At 41.3% G+C, this 16,606-nt stretch overlaps 2 protein-coding genes across 2 annotated transcripts; both read left to right on the top strand.

The window, feature by feature from the left end:
- Positions 1 to 925: 925 nt before the first annotated feature.
- LOC137626545 (uncharacterized) lies at positions 926 to 5,942 on the top strand. The gene is made up of 10 exons (XM_068357590.1): positions 926 to 1,068; positions 1,359 to 1,483; positions 2,102 to 2,344; positions 2,639 to 2,883; positions 3,030 to 3,220; positions 3,833 to 3,956; positions 4,091 to 4,159; positions 4,227 to 4,925; positions 5,165 to 5,410; positions 5,565 to 5,942. The coding sequence occupies exons 1-10, from the start codon at positions 926 to 928 to the stop codon at positions 5,940 to 5,942; spliced, it is 2,463 nt and encodes an 820-aa protein (XP_068213691.1).
- A 64-nt stretch (positions 5,943 to 6,006) lies between these two features.
- Positions 6,007 to 11,260, top strand: LOC137626544 (uncharacterized). The gene is made up of 9 exons (XM_068357588.1): positions 6,007 to 6,057; positions 6,255 to 6,487; positions 6,971 to 7,563; positions 7,803 to 8,047; positions 8,194 to 8,384; positions 8,999 to 9,123; positions 9,685 to 10,035; positions 10,331 to 10,575; positions 10,991 to 11,260. Exons 1-9 carry the CDS (start codon positions 6,007 to 6,009, stop codon positions 11,258 to 11,260), a joined length of 2,304 nt encoding a protein of 767 aa, XP_068213689.1.
- Positions 11,261 to 16,606: the final 5,346 nt, after the last annotated feature.

Below are 16,606 nucleotides of genomic sequence, written 5' to 3'. Positions count from 1 at the left end.
AGATATCGAAACTTGGGCTCCCGAGGCTCCTTTCGAGGATTTTAAGTTTCACTCTGATATCGATAATGGGGTTCCTGAGGCTCCAAATGAGGATTTTAGGTTTCTCTATGATATCGATCCTGGGGCTCCCAAGGCTCCAACTGAGGACTATAGGTTTCTCTCTGATATGGATCCTGGGGCTCCTGGGGATCCGCACGAAGATTTTAGGTCTTTCTTTGATATTGATCCTGGGGCTCTGAGTCTTCAAGTGAGGATTTTAGGTTTCTCTATGATATCGATCCTGGGGCTCCCAAGGCTCCAACTGAGGACTATAGGTTTCTCTCTGATATGGATCCTGGGGCTCCTGGGGATCCGCACGAAGATTTTAGGTCTTTCTTTGATATTGATCCTGGGGCTCTGAGTCTTCAAGTGAGGATTTTAGGTTTCTCCGTGATATCGATCCTTGGGCTCCTGAGGCTCCAAATAAGGATTTTAGGATTCTCTCTAATATTAATCCTGGGGCTCCTGATGCTTCAAGTGAGGATATTGGGTTTCCCTGATATTGATCCTGAGGTTCCTGAGGCTCCAAGTGAGGATTTTAGGTCACTTTCTGATATCGATCCTGTTGCTCCTGAGGTTTCAAGTGAGGATATTATGTTTCTCTCTGATATTGATCCTGGGGCTCCTGAGGCTCCAAATGAGGACTTTAGGTTTCTATCTGATATCGATCCTGGGGCTCCTGAGGCTCCAAATGAGGATTTTAGGTTTCTAGCTGATATCGATCCTGGGGCCCCTTAGGCTCCAAGTGAGAATTTTATGGTTCTCACTGATATTGATTCTTAGGCACCTGAGACTCCAAGTGATGATTGGAGGTATCTCTCTGACATCGATCCTGGGGCTCCTGAGGGTCCAAGTAAGGATTTTCGGTTTCTCTCCTATATTCATCATGGGTCTCCTGAGTCTCCAAATGAGGATTATTAGGTTTCTCTCTTATATTGATTCTATGTCTCTTGAGGCTTTAAGTGATGATTTTAGGTTTCTCTCTGGTATCAATCCTGAGGCTCCGGAGGCTCCAAGTGACGATTTTAGGTTTCTCTTTGATATCGATACTTAGGCTCCTGAGGCTCCAAGTGAGGATTATAGGATTTTCTCCATTATCGATCCTGGGGCTCCTGAGGCTTCCAGAGAGAATTTTATTTTTCTCTCTGTTATCGATATTTCGGTTCCTGAGGCTCCAATTGATTATCTAAGGTTTCTCTCTGATATCGATCCTGGTTCTTCTAAAGCTTCAAGTGAAGATTTTAGGTATTTCTCTGATATCGATCCTGGTGCTCCTGAGGCTTCACGTGAGATTTTAGGTTTCTCTCTAATATCGATAGAGGGGCTCCTGAGGCTCCAAGTGAGGATTTTAGGTCACTTTCTGATGATCATGGGGCTCCTGAGGCTCCAAATAAGGATTTTAGGTCTCTCTTTTATATTGATCCTGGTGCTCCTGAGGCTTCAAGTGAGGATATTATGTTTCTCTCTGATATCGATCCTGGGGCTCCTTGAGGATTTTAGGTTTCTAACTGATATCGATCCTGGGGGCCCTTAGGCTCCAAGTGAGAATTTTAGGTTTCTCACTGATATTGATTCTTAGGCACCTGAGGCTCCAAGTGACGATTTGAGGTTTCTCTCTGATATTGATCCGGTGGGTCCTGAGGGTCCAAGTAAGGATTTTTTATTTCTCTCCTATATTCAGCATGGGGCTCCTGGGTCTCCAAATGAGGATTTTAGGTTCCCTCGTATATTGATTCTATGTTTCTTGAGGCTCTAAATGACGATTTTAGGTTTCTCTTTGATATCGATCCTTGGGCTCCTGAGGCTCCAAGTGAGGATTATGGGATTTTCTCCAATATCGATCCTGGGGCTCTTGAGGTTTCCAGAGAGGATTTTATTTTTTTCTCTGTTATCGATATTTCGGTTCCTGAGGCTCTAAGTGACGTTTTAAAGTTTCTCTCTAATATCGATCATGGGGCTCTTAAGGCTTCAAGTGAAGGATTTTAGGTTTCTCTTTAATATCGATACAGGGCTCCTGAGGCTCCCAGTGAGGATTTTAGGTTTCTTTCTAATATCAATACAGGGGTTCCTGAGGCTGTAAATGAGGATTTTAGGTTTTTCTCTAATATGGATTCTGTGGCTCCTGAGGCTTCTGAGGCTTCCATAGAGGATTTTATGTTTCTCTCTGTCATCGATATTTGGGTTCCTGAGGCTCAGAATGACGACTTAAGGTTTCTCTCTGATATCGATCCTGGGGCTTCTAAGGCTCCAAGTCAGGAGTTTAGTCTTCATTCTGATATCGATCCTGGTGTTCCTAAGGCTTTAAGTGAGGATTTTAAGTTTTTCTATGATATCGATATCAGGGTCATTTGATTTTCAAAGTGAGGATTTTAGGTTTCTCTCTTATATCGATCCTGTGGTTCCCAAGTTTCCAAGTTAGGATTTTAGTTTTCTCTCCGATACAAATGCTGGGATTTTTAAGGCTCCAAGTGAGAATTTTAGGTTTTACTCTGACATAATCCTGGGCCTCCTAAGGCCAAAAATGAGGATTTTAGGTTTCGCTTTGATACCGATTCCAGGGCACCAGAGGTTCCAAGTGAGTATTTTAGTTTTCTCTCAGATATCGAAACTTGGGCTCCCGAGGCTCCTTTCGAGGATTTTAAGTTTCACTCTGATATCGATACTGGGGTTCCTGAGGCTCCAAATGAGGATTTTAGGTTTCTCTATGATATCGATCCTGGGGCTCCCAAGGCTCCAACTGAGGACTATAGGTTTCTCTCTGATATGGATCCTGGGGCTCCTGGGGATCCGCACGAAGATTTTAGGTCTTTCTTTGATATTGATCCTGGGGCTCTGAGTCTTCAAGTGAGGATTTTAGGTTTCTCCGTGATATCGATCCTTGGGCTCCTGAGGCTCCAAATAAGGATTTTAGGATTCTCTCTAATATTAATCCTGGGGCTCCTGATGCTTCAAGTGAGGATATTGGGTTTCTCTCTGATATTGATCCTGAGGTTCCTGAGGCTCCAAGTGAGGATTTTAGGTCACTTTCTGATATCGATCCTGTTGCTCCTGAGGTTTCAAGTGAGGATATTATGTTTCTCTCTGATATTGATCCTGGGGCTCCTGAGGCTCCAAATGAGGACTTTAGGTTTCTATCTGATATCGATCCTGGGGCTCCTGAGGCTCCAAATGAGGATTTTAGGTTTCTAGCTGATATCGATCCTGGGGCCCCTTAGGCTCCAAGTGAGAATTTTATGGTTCTCACTGATATTGATCTTAGGCACCTGAGACTCCAAGTGATGATTGGAGGTATCTCTCTGACATCGATCCTGGGGCTCCTGAGGGTCCAAGTAAGGATTTTCGGTTTTCTCCTATATTCATCATGGGTCTCCTGAGTCTCCAAATGAGGATTTTAGGTTTCTCTCTTATATTGATTCTATGTCTCTTGAGGCTTTAAGTGATGATTTTAGGTTTCTCTCTGGTATCAATCCTGAGGCTCCGGAGGCTCCAAGTGACGATTTTAGGTTTCTCTTTGATATCGATACTTAGGCTCCTGAGGCTCCAAGTGAGGATTATAGGATTTTCTCCATTATCGATCCTGGGGCTCCTGAGGCTTCCAGAGAGAATTTTATTTTTCTCTCTGTTATCGATATTTCGGTTCCTGAGGCTCCAATTGATTATCTAAGGTTTCTCTCTGATATCGATCCTGGTTCTTCTAAAGCTTCAAGTGAAGATTTTAGGTATTTCTCTGATATCGATCCTGGCGCTCCTGAGGCTTCACGTGAGATTTTAGGTTTCTCTCTAATATCGATAGAGGGGCTCCTGAGGCTCCAAGTGAGGATTTTAGGTCACTTTCTGATGATCATGGGGCTCCTGAGGCTCCAAATAAGGATTTTAGGTCTCTTTTTATATTGATCCTGGTGCTCCTGAGGCTTCAAGTGAGGATATTATGTTTCTCTCTGATATCGATCCTGGGGCTCCTGAGGATTTTAGGTTTCTAACTGATATCGATCCTGGGGGCCCTTAGGCTCCAAGTGAGAATTTTAGGTTTCTCACTGATATTGATTCTTAGGCACCTGAGGCTCCAAGTGACGATTTGAGGTTTCTCTCTGATATTGATCCTGGGGGTCCTGAGGTCCAAGTAAGGATTTTTTATTTCTCTCCTATATTCAGCATGGGGCTCCTGAGTCTCCAAATGAGGATTTTAGGTTCCCTCGTATATTGATTCTATGTTTCTTGAGGCTCTAAATGACGATTTTAGGTTTCTCTTTGATATCGATCCTTGGGCTCCTGAGGCTCCAAGTGAGGATTATGGGATTTTCTCCAATATCGATCCTGGGGCTCTTGAGGTTTCCAGAGAGGATTTTATTTTTTTCTCTGTTATCGATATTTCGGTTCCTGAGGCTCTAAGTGACGTTTTAAAGTTTCTCTCTAATATCGATCCTGGGGCTCCTAAGGCTTCAAGTGAAGATTTTATGTTTCTCTCTAATATCGATACAGGGGCTCCTGAGGCTCCCAATGAGGATTTTAGGTTTCTCTCTATTATCGATACAGGGGCTCCTGAGGCTCCCAGTGAGGATTTTAGGTTTCTTTCTAATATCAATACAGGGGTTCCTGAGGCTGTAAATGAGGATTTTAGGTTTTTCTCTAATATGGATTCAGTTGCTCCTGAGGCTCCTGAGGCTTCCATAGAGGATTTTATGTTTCTCTCTGTCATCGATATTTGGGTTCCTGAGGCTCAGAATGACGACTTAAGGTTTCTCTCTGATATCGATCCTGGGGCTTCTAAGGCTCCAAGTCAGGAGTTTAGTCTTCATTCTGATATCGATCCTGGTGTTCCTAAGGCTTTAAGTGAGGATTTTAAGTTTTTCTATGATATCGATATCCAGGGTCATCTGATGTTCAAAGTGAGGATTTTAGGTTTCTCTCTTATATCGATCCTGTGGTTCCCGAATTTCCAAGTTAGAATTTTAGTTTTCTCTCCGATACAAATGCTGGGATTTTAAGGCTCCAAGTGAGAATTTTAGGTTTCTCTCTGACATAGATCCTGGGCCTCCTAAGGCCAAAAATGAGGATTTTAGGTTTCGCTTTGATACCGATTCCAGGGCACCAGAGGTTCCAAGTGAGTATTTTAGTTTTCTCTCAGATATCGAAACTTGGGCTCCCGAGGCTCCTTTCGAGGATTTTAAGTTTCACTCTGATATCGATAACTGGGGTTCCTGAGGCTCCAAATGAGGATTTTAGGTTTCTCTATGATATCGATCCTGGGGCTCCCAAGGCTCCAACTGAGGACTATAGGTTTCTCTCTGATATGGATCCTGGGGCTCCTGGGGATCCGCACGAAGATTTTAGGTCTTTCTTTGATATTGATCCTGGGGCTCTGAGTCTTCAAGTGAGGATTTTAGGTTTCTCTATGATATCGATCCTGGGGCTCCCAAGGCTCCAACTGAGGACTATAGGTTTCTCTCTGATATGGATCCTGGGGCTCCTGGGGATCCGCACAAAGATTTTAGGTCTTTCTTTGATATTGATCCTGGGGCTCTGAGTCTTCAAGTGAGGATTTTAGGTTTCTCCGTGATATCGATCCTTGGGCTCCTGAGGCTCCAAATAAGGATTTTAGGTTTCTCTCTAATATTAATCCTGGGGCTCCTGATGCTTCAAGTGAGGATATTGGGTTTTTCCCTGATATTGATCCTGAGGTTCCTGAGGCTCCAAGTGAGGATTTTAGGTCACTTTCTGATATCGATCCTGTTGCTCCTGAGGTTTCAAGTGAGGATATTATGTTTCTCTCTGATATTGATCCTGGGGCTCCTGAGGCTCCAAATGAGGACTTTAGGTTTCTATCTGATATCGATCCTGGGGCTCCTGAGGCTCCAAATGAGGATTTTAGGTTTCTAGCTGATATCGATCCTGGGGCCCCTTAGGCTCCAAGTGAGAATTTTATGGTTCTCACTGATATTGATTCTTAGGCACCTGAGACTCCAAGTGATGATTGGAGGTATCTCTCTGACATCGATCCTGGGGCTCCTGAGGGTCCAAGTAAGGATTTTAGGTTTCTCTTCTATATTCATCATGGCTCCTGAGTCTCCAAAAGGATTATTAGGTTTCTCTCTTATATTGATTCTATGTCTCTTGAGGCTTTAAGTGATGATTTTAGGTTTCTCTCTGGTATCAATCCTGAGGCTCCGGAGGCTCCAAGTGACGATTTTAGGTTTCTCTTTGATATCGATACTTAGGCTCCTGAGGCTCCAAGTGAGGATTATAGGATTTTCTCCATTATCGATCCTGGGGCTCCTGAGGCTTCCAGAGAGAATTTTATTTTTCTCTCTGTTATCGATATTTCGGTTCCTGAGGCTCCAATTGATTATCTAAGGTTTCTCTCTGATATCGATCCTGGTTCTTCTAAAGCTTCAAGTGAAGATTTTAGGTATTTCTCTGATATCGATCCTGGTGCTCCTGAGGCTTCCACGTGAGATTTTAGGTTTCTCTCTAATATCGATAGAGGGGCTCCTGAGGCTCCAAGTGAGGATTTTAGGTCACTTTCTGATGATCATGGGGCTCCTGAGGCTCCAAATAAGGATTTTAGGTCTCTCTTTTATATTGATCCTGGTGCTCCTGAGGCTTCAAGTGAGGATATTATGTTTCTCTCTGATATCGATCCTGGGCTCCTTGAGGATTTTAGGTTTCTAACTGATATCGATCCTGGGGGCCCTTAGGCTCCAAGTGAGAATTTTAGGTTTCTCACTGATATTGATTCTTAGGCACCTGAGGCTCCAAGTGACGATTTGAGGTTTCTCTCTGATATTGATCCGGTGGGTCCTGAGGGTCCAAGTAAGGATTTTTTATTTCTCTCCTATATTCAGCATGGGGCTCCTGAGGTCTCCAAATGAGGATTTTAGGTTCCCTCGTATATTGATTCTATGTTTCTTGAGGCTCTAAATGACGATTTTAGGTTTCTCTTTGATATCGATCCTTGGGCTCCTGAGGCTCCAAGTGAGGATTATGGGATTTTCTCCAATATCGATCCTGGGGCTCTTGAGGTTTCCAGAGAGGATTTTATTTTTTTCTCTGTTATCGATATTTCGGTTCCTGAGGCTCTAAGTGACGTTTTAAAGTTTCTCTCTAATATCGATCATGGGGCTCCTAAGGCTTCAAGTGAGGATTTTAGGTTTCTCTTTAATATCGATACAGGAGCTCCTGAGGCTCCCAGTGAGGATTTTAGGTTTCTTTCTAATATCAATACAGGGGTTCCTGAGGCTGTAAATGAGGATTTTAGGTTTTTCTCTAATATGGATTCTGTGGCTCCTGAGGCTTCTGAGGCTTCCATAGAGGATTTTATGTTTCTCTCTGTCATCGATATTTGGGTTCCTGAGGCTCAGAATGACGACTTAAGGTTTCTCTCTGATATCGATCCTGGGGCTTCTAAGGCTCCAAGTCAGGAGTTTAGTCTTCATTCTGATATCGATCCTGGTGTTCCTAAGGCTTTAAGTGAGGATTTTAAGTTTTTCTATGATATCGATATCCTAGGGTCATTTGATTTTCAAAGTGAGGATTTTAGGTTTCTCTCTTATATCGATCCTGTGGTTCCCAAGTTTCCAAGTTAGGATTTTAGTTTTCTCTCCGATACAAATGCTGGGATTTTTAAGGCTCCAAGTGAGAATTTTAGGTTTTACTCTGACATAATCCTGGGCCTCCTAAGGCCAAAAATGAGGATTTTAGGTTTCGCTTTGATACCGATTCCAGGGCACCAGAGGTTCCAAGTGAGTATTTTAGTTTTCTCTCAGATATCGAAACTTGGGCTCCCGAGGCTCCTTTCGAGGATTTTAAGTTTCACTCTGATATCGATACTGGGGTTCCTGAGGCTCCAAATGAGGATTTTAGGTTTCTCTATGATATCGATCCTGGGGCTCCCAAGGCTCCAACTGAGGACTATAGGTTTCTCTCTGATATGGATCCTGGGGCTCCTGGGGATCCGCACGAAGATTTTAGGTCTTTCTTTGATATTGATCCTGGGGCTCTGAGTCTTCAAGTGAGGATTTTAGGTTTCTCCGTGATATCGATCCTTGGGCTCCTGAGGCTCCAAATAAGGATTTTAGGATTCTCTCTAATATTAATCCTGGGGCTCCTGATGCTTCAAGTGAGGATATTGGGTTTCTCTCTGATATTGATCCTGAGGTTCCTGAGGCTCCAAGTGAGGATTTTAGGTCACTTTCTGATATCGATCCTGTTGCTCCTGAGGTTTCAAGTGAGGATATTATGTTTCTCTCTGATATTGATCCTGGGGCTCCTGAGGCTCCAAATGAGGACTTTAGGTTTCTATCTGATATCGATCCTGGGGCTCCTGAGGCTCCAAATGAGGATTTTAGGTTTCTAGCTGATATCGATCCTGGGGCCCCTTAGGCTCCAAGTGAGAATTTTATGGTTCTCACTGATATTGATTCTTAGGCACCTGAGACTCCAAGTGACGATTGGAGGTATCTCTCTGACATCGATCCTGGGGCTCCTGAGGGTCCAAGTAAGGATTTTCGGTTTTCTCCTATATTCATCATGGGTCTCCTGAGTCTCCAAATGAGGATTTTAGGTTTCTCTCTTATATTGATTCTATGTCTCTTGAGGCTTTAAGTGATGATTTTAGGTTTCTCTCTGGTATCAATCCTGAGGCTCCGGAGGCTCCAAGTGACGATTTTAGGTTTCTCTTTGATATCGATACTTAGGCTCCTGAGGCTCCAAGTGAGGATTATAGGATTTTCTCCATTATCGATCCTGGGGCTCCTGAGGCTTCCAGAGAGAATTTTATTTTTCTCTCTGTTATCGATATTTCGGTTCCTGAGGCTCCAATTGATTATCTAAGGTTTCTCTCTGATATCGATCCTGGTTCTTCTAAAGCTTCAAGTGAAGATTTTAGGTATTTCTCTGATATCGATCCTGGCGCTCCTGAGGCTTCCACGTGAGATTTTAGGTTTCTCTCTAATATCGATAGAGGGGCTCCTGAGGCTCCAAGTGAGGATTTTAGGTCACTTTCTGATGATCATGGGGCTCCTGAGGCTCCAAATAAGGATTTTAGGTCTCTCTTTTATATTGATCCTGGTGCTCCTGAGGCTTCAAGTGAGGATATTATGTTTCTCTCTGATATCGATCCTGGGCTCCTGAGGATTTTAGGTTTCTAACTGATATCGATCCTGGGGGCCCTTAGGCTCCAAGTGAGAATTTTAGGTTTCTCACTGATATTGATTCTTAGGCACCTGAGGCTCCAAGTGACGATTTGAGGTTTCTCTCTGATATTGATCCTGGGGGTCCTGAGGGTCCAAGTAAGGATTTTTTATTTCTCTCCTATATTCAGCATGGGGCTCCTGAGTCTCCAAATGAGGATTTTAGGTTCCCTCGTATATTGATTCTATGTTTCTTGAGGCTCTAAATGACGATTTTAGGTTTCTCTTTGATATCGATCCTTGGGCTCCTGAGGCTCCAAGTGAGGATTATGGGATTTTCTCCAATATCGATCCTGGGGCTCTTGAGGTTTCCAGAGAGGATTTTATTTTTTTCTCTGTTATCGATATTTCGGTTCCTGAGGCTCTAAGTGACGTTTTAAAGTTTCTCTCTAATATCGATCTGGGGCTCCTAAGGCTTCAAGTGAAGATTTTATGTTTCTCTCTAATATCGATACAGGGGCTCCTGAGGCTCCCAATGAGGATTTTAGGTTTCTCTCTATTATCGATACAGGGGCTCCTGAGGCTCCCAGTGAGGATTTTAGGTTTCTTTCTAATATCAATACAGGGGTTCCTGAGGCTGTAAATGAGGATTTTAGGTTTTTCTCTAATATGGATTCTGTGGCTCCTGAGGCTCCTGAGGCTTCCATAGAGGATTTTATGTTTCTCTCTGTCATCGATATTTGGGTTCCTGAGGCTCAGAATGACGACTTAAGGTTTCTCTCTGATATCGATCCTGGGGCTTCTAAGGCTCCAAGTCAGGAGTTTAGTCTTCATTCTGATATCGATCCTGGTGTTCCTAAGGCTTTAAGTGAGGATTTTAAGTTTTTCTATGATATCGATATCCAGGGTCATTTGATTTTCAAAGTGAGGATTTTAGGTTTCTCTCTTATATCGATCCTGTGGTTCCCAAGTTTCCAAGTTAGGATTTTAGTTTTCTCTCCGATACAAATGCTGGGATTTTTAAGGCTCCAAGTGAGAATTTTAGGTTTTACTCTGACATAAATCCTGGGCCTCCTAAGGCCAAAAATGGGATTTTAGGTTTCGCTTTGATACCGATTCCAGGGCACCAGAGGTTCCAAGTGAGTATTTTAGTTTTCTCTCAGATATCGAAACTTGGGCTCCCGAGGCTCCTTTCGAGGATTTTAAGTTTCACTCTGATATCGATACTGGGGTTCCTGAGGCTCCAAATGAGGATTTTAGGTTTCTCTATGATATCGATCCTGGGGCTCCCAAGGCTCCAACTGAGGACTATAGGTTTCTCTCTGATATGGATCCTGGGGCTCCTGGGGATCCGCACGAAGATTTTAGGTCTTTCTTTGATATTGATCCTGGGGCTCTGAGTCTTCAAGTGAGGATTTTAGGTTTCTCGTGATATCGATCCTTGGGCTCCTGAGGCTCCAAATAAGGATTTTAGGATTCTCTCTAATATTAATCCTGGGGCTCCTGATGCTTCAAGTGAGGATATTGGGTTTCTCTCTGATATTGATCCTGAGGTTCCTGAGGCTCCAAGTGAGGATTTTAGGTCACTTTCTGATATCGATCCTGTTGCTCCTGAGGTTTCAAGTGAGGATATTATGTTTCTCTCTGATATTGATCCTGGGGCTCCTGAGGCTCCAAATGAGGACTTTAGGTTTCTATCTGATATCGATCCTGGGGCTCCTGAGGCTCCAAATGAGGATTTTAGGTTTCTAGCTGATATCGATCCTGGGGCCCCTTAGGCTCCAAGTGAGAATTTTATGGTTCTCACTGATATTGACTCTTAGGCACCTGAGACTCCAAGTGATGATTGGAGGTATCTCTCTGACATCGATCCTGGGGCTCCTGAGGGTCCAAGTAAGGATTTTCGGTTTCTCTCCTATATTCATCATGGGTCTCCTGAGTCTCCAAATGAGGATTTTAGGTTTCTCTCTTATATTGATTCTATGTCTCTTGAGGCTTTAAGTGATGATTTTAGGTTTCTCTCTGGTATCAATCCTGAGGCTCCGGAGGCTCCAAGTGACGATTTTAGGTTTCTCTTTGATATCGATACTTAGGCTCCTGAGGCTCCAAGTGAGGATTATAGGATTTTCTCCATTATCGATCCTGGGGCTCCTGAGGCTTCCAGAGAGATTTTATTTTTCTCTCTGTTATCGATATTTCGGTTCCTGAGGCTCCAATTGATTATCTAAGGTTTCTCTCTGATATCGATCCTGGTTCTTCTAAAGCTTCAAGTGAAGATTTTAGGTATTTCTCTGATATCGATCCTGGCGCTCCTGAGGCTTCACGTGAGATTTTAGGTTTCTCTCTAATATCGATAGAGGGGCTCCTGAGGCTCCAAGTGATTTTAGGTTTCTCTTTATCGATCAGGGCTCCTGAGGCTCCAATAAGGATTTTAGGTTTCTTTCTGATATCGATCCTGGTGCTCCTGAGGCTTCAAGTGAGGATTTTAGGTGTTTTCTCTGATATCGATCCTGGGGCTCCTGAGGCTTCCATGAGGATTTTAGGTTCTCTCTGATATCGATATTGGGGGTCCTGAGGCTCCAAGTGAGATTTTAGGTTTCTCTGATATGATCTGGGGCCTGAGGCTCCAAGTGAGTTTAGGTTTCTTCTGATATTGATCCTGGGTCCTGAGGTCCAAGTGAGGATTTTATTTTCTCTATGATATCGATCCTGGGCTCCTGAGGTCCAAAGTGAGGATTTTAGGTTTTTCTCTGATTCTATGGGGCTTCTGAGGCTCAAGTGAGATTTTAGGTTTCTCTGATATCGATCCTTGGGCTCCTGAGGCTCCAAGTGAGGATTTTAGGTTTCTTTCTGATATTCGATCCTGGGGCTTGAGGCTCCAAGAGGATTTTATTTCTCTCTTATATCGATCATGGGCTCCTGAGGCTCCAAGTAGGATTTTAGGTTTCCTCTAATATCGATTGTAGGGCTTAGAGGCTCAAGTGAGATTTTAGGTTTCTCTCTGATATCGAAATTGGGCTCCTGAGGCTCCAAGTGAGGATTTTAGGTTCTCTCATATATTGATCATAGGGGCTCTGATCTCCAGTGAGGATTTTAGGTTTCTCTCTATATTGATCTGGGGCTTCCTGAGGCTCTTAAAGTGAGGATTTTAGGTTTCTCTCTAAATCTTGGGGCTCCTGAGGCTTCCAAGTGAGGATTTTATGTTTCTCTCTGATATCGATTTGGGCTCCTGAGGCTCCAAGTGAGGTTTTAGGTTTCTCTCTGATATCGACCTGGGGTTCCTAAGGCTCCAAGTAAGGATTTTAGTTCTCTTCTATATCGATCTGTGGCTCCTGAGGCTCCAAGTGAGGATTTTAGTTTCTCTCTTACATCATCCAGGGTCTGAGGCTCAGTGAGGATTTTAGGTTTCTCTCTGACATTGATCCTGGGCTTCAGAGGCTCCAATGATGATTTTAGTTTTCTCTGATATCAATCCGGGGCTTCTAAGGCTCCAAGTGAGATTTTAGGTTTCTCTCTGAAATCGATCCTGGGCTCCTAATCTCCAAGACAGTGAGTTTTTAGTTTCTCACTGATATCGAATTGGGTTCCTGCGGCTTCAAGTGGGATTTTATTTTCTCTCTTATATTCGATCTGGGCTCCAGAGGCTCCAATGAGAATTTTAGGTTTCTTCTAATATCGATTCTGGGGCTCCTGAGGCTCCAAGTGTTGATTTTAGGTTTCTTCTGATATCTATCCTGACTCTGAGGTTCCAAGTGAGGATTTTAGTTTTCTCTCTGATTATCCTGAGGTTCCAAGTGAAGGATTTTAGGTTTCTCTCTGATATCGATCCTGGGGCTCCTGAGGCTCCAAGCGAGGATTTTAGTTTTCGCTCTGATATCGATCTGGGGCTCCTGAGTTTCCAAGTGAGGATTTTAGGTTTCTCTCTGATAAGATCCTGGGGCTCCTGAGGCTCCAATGAGGATTTTAGGTTTCTCTCTGTTATCGATCCTGGGGCTCCTGAGGCTATAAGTGACGATTTAAGGTTTCTCTCTGATATCGATCCTGGGGTTCCTGAGGCTCAAGTAAGGATTTAGGTTTCTCTGATATCGATCCTTGGGCCCTAGGCTCCAAGTGACAATTTAAGGTTTCTCTCTGATATCGATCCTTGGCTCCTGGGGCTCCCAATGAGGATTTTAGGTTTCTCTTTGGTATCGATCCTGGGGCTCCTGAGGCTCCAAGTGACGGTTTTAGGTTTCTTGATAATATCGAAACAGGGGATCTTGAGGCTGCCAGTGTTGATTTTAGGTTTCTCTCTGGTATCGATCTTGTGGCTCCTGAGATTCCTAGTAAGGATTTTAGGTTTCTCTCTGATATTGATCTGGGGCTCCTAAGGCTTTAAGTGTGAATTTAAGGTTTCTCTTTGATATCCATCATGGGGCTCCTGAGGCTCTAGGTAGGGATTTTAGGTTTCTCTATGATATCGGTTCTGGGGCTCCTGAAGCTCCAAGTGAGGATTTCAGGTTTCTCTCTGATATTGATCCTGTGGCTCCTGAAACTCTAAGTTAGAATTTTAGTTTTCTCTCTGATATCGAACCTGGGGCTCCTGCAGTTGAAAAAGAGAATGTGAAGATATTCTCGGATATAAATCCTAACACTCCGAATGATTTCACGAGACACTGAGGCCAACGAAACATGCAAAGTTGGAATTGACTTGATAAAGTTTGGCTTTGGTAGGCTGTCGACATCCGACTGAATTTGGCTCTAATTTGGATGGACTCCGGATTAATAATGGGAATGGAAATTTGTTTCAATAGTAATGAATTGGTTTACGAAAAGTTTATATTATTATTATTATTATTATTATTATTATTATTATTATTATTATTATTATTATTATTATTATTATTATTATTATTATTATTATTATTATTATTATTATTCAAACATAATAAAATTCAAGGATCTAGCTCAAATTTACCCAACTCTATACCAACACCTACCATCTCTCTCTCTCTCTCTCTCTGTCTCTCTCTCTCTCTCTCTCTAACCGAGCAACGTAATCAATGTTCACATGAATTGGTATGAAAATTATAGTTTCAATTAAAAAGATTACAGAGATCAAAGCCCCACTTGATGATATAATAGAAAAAAAGACGATATCAGCAGGTAAGAGCAGAGAATTTTTCTACTCTGCAGCAAGTAACTAAAATTAGATTCTAAAGCAAAAGAGGACCACAAAAATTGAGATGGAACAGGGGAACTATAAATGGTATTATGTCAATTTTTTTTTGTTTTTCTTTCTTGGGGAATGCAATGACTAGTTTACCCAATAGTTTTTTTTCTTTTAAAGAGAGATTAGATTAGGCATAAATTCAGGAAAAAAAGAGTTCCTTAGGAAGAACATTTAATAGTTATGAGGATTTTTTTTTACTTGGAGGAAATATTTTATCTTTATCATTCGTTCATAAAATAGCTCAATGAACATGATGTACACACATTTATTTGTCAATAAATAAAAAAATAAACAAATATATATATATATATATATATATTTATATATATATATATATATATATAATTTATATATATATATATATATATATGTATATATATATATATATATACACACAAACATATATATATATATATATATATACATATATATATAAATATACAATCATATATATATATATATATATATGTATATATATATATATATATATACATATACATACATATATACATACACACTTACACACATACAAACATATATCCATAAAGAATGTTAAATAGATTGATATAGAGTAAAAAAATAGGTATCAGGACCACATAAATGGGGAGAATTATTGGTATGGATTGATAAGATGACCAGATTTAGAAAGAATAACTGGAAAGGTTACGATAAACATCTCAGAAGGATAGAAACGCTAATATCTCATTCTCTCTCTCTCTCTCTCTCTCTCTCTCTCTCTCTCTCTCTCTCTAATAGACTAAGGCATAGTATAAAGAATTCATCAGTCTCAGGCTAATTTCTCTGTAAATTATAAAATAAATTCAGAAAATGACCTAATGTTTAAATTCATACGTAGTACTGTCCTAATAGAATTAAATGCTATCATTATACATACTCTGTGTAATTCTGTCAAAATATAAACGTAATTATGTCAAAGAATATACGAAATTCTGTCAAAGCATAAAGGCACTTCATCAAGAATATGAAGTGATAAAGTGAAATAATCGACGTAATTGTGTCAAAATATAGATTAACCTTTTTCAAATTATCTTGGCCACGAAGCTTTCTTCGTGGCCAAGTGGGTTAGTCACTGTCTATATAAGCTTGCCGACCAGGGTTCGATTCCCTGCCGGAACCAAGCTCTTGTCTTTGTGTGATTTCGCCTGGGGCTCTGATCCCGAGGTCGTTAAGAGAATCCAGACATTATTATATCAAAAATATATATGGCTTATTTGAATATATATATATACACATGTATATATATATGTAAATATATATATATATATATATATATAGATAGATATATATATATATATATATATATCCATATATCTATATATATATATATATATATATAAATATATATATATGTATATGTATATATATATATATATATATGTATATATATTTCTATATATATAAATATATATACATACATATTTCTATATATATATATATATAAATATATATAAATATATATATATATATATATATATATAATCATAACCTGGTGAGATTTACACTCAGACAGTACAAATGCCATGTTGTAGTCAGGAAAGGGGGAGGGAGTTAAAGGAGTTGAATCTGTCTTCTTGTGTGTGCATGCGTATAAATATATATTTTTATACAGTGATAATTATTATGGTGATTCAAATAACACTCCTTGTTCACAAAGCCAGTCGGATATTTCCTGGAAGGTGTCCTCGGGTATCGCCGCGAGAACATAATCTGCTTTGTTGGTTGAGCGAGTCACGCAGTTGATGCGAAACTGGACTTCTGCTCTCTGAAACCAAGGAAATGCCTCTCCGCTGGCGAACCGTGAAAGTTACAATGGGGCGGCCGCAGCGCCAACTGCTGTAGTAGAGTCCGTCATAGTACCAACGATGGAGGGGCGAGGGAGGTGGGGGTGGAAGGCAGTGGGAGCGAGTCGACTTCCGGGGTCACCAATGTGACGGTGCCGAGCGAGAGGTTATGACTCAAAGGCAGGATGCAATCAACTGAGTTGTTTATTAAAGAACACTCTTCTTTATATACAAAATCTAAAACCAACAAGAATTTTCATGTTCAAATATTGACAATGTTACAGAGGAGAAAAGCTGAAATGAATTTTCATGTTCGTTTTAGTGCGTGGGAAGAGCGAAGATACGAGCATAATATATACAAAAGGAATTATGTACAATTGTGTGACACACGGTTGGTACACCTTCGAAATATCCTTTGAATATCC

This window comes from Palaemon carinicauda, chromosome 34, assembly GCF_036898095.1.
Source record: "Palaemon carinicauda isolate YSFRI2023 chromosome 34, ASM3689809v2, whole genome shotgun sequence".
Lineage (NCBI taxonomy): Eukaryota > Metazoa > Arthropoda > Malacostraca > Decapoda > Palaemonidae > Palaemon > Palaemon carinicauda.
The sequence above is the reverse complement of the archived record's forward strand: the minus strand, read 5'-3'. Positions and strand labels throughout refer to the sequence as shown.

Coding starts and splice junctions, on each gene's coding strand:
- LOC137626545 (XM_068357590.1), top strand. CDS start 926: ATGGGTCTCCTGAGTCTCCAAATGAGGATTATTAGGTTTCTCTCTTAT. Junction 4,160..4,226: donor CTGGGGGTCCTGAGGTCCAA/GTAAGGATTTTT, acceptor TGAGGATTTTAG/GTTCCCTCGTATATTGATTC. Junction 4,926..5,164: donor AGGGTCATCTGATGTTCAAA/GTGAGGATTTTA, acceptor GTTTTCTCTCAG/ATATCGAAACTTGGGCTCCC.
- LOC137626544 (XM_068357588.1), top strand. CDS start 6,007: ATGATTGGAGGTATCTCTCTGACATCGATCCTGGGGCTCCTGAGGGTC. Junction 6,488..6,970: donor GGTGCTCCTGAGGCTTCCAC/GTGAGATTTTAG, acceptor TGACGATTTTAG/GTTTCTCTTTGATATCGATC. Junction 8,048..8,193: donor CTGGGGCTCTGAGTCTTCAA/GTGAGGATTTTA, acceptor ATTGATCCTGAG/GTTCCTGAGGCTCCAAGTGA.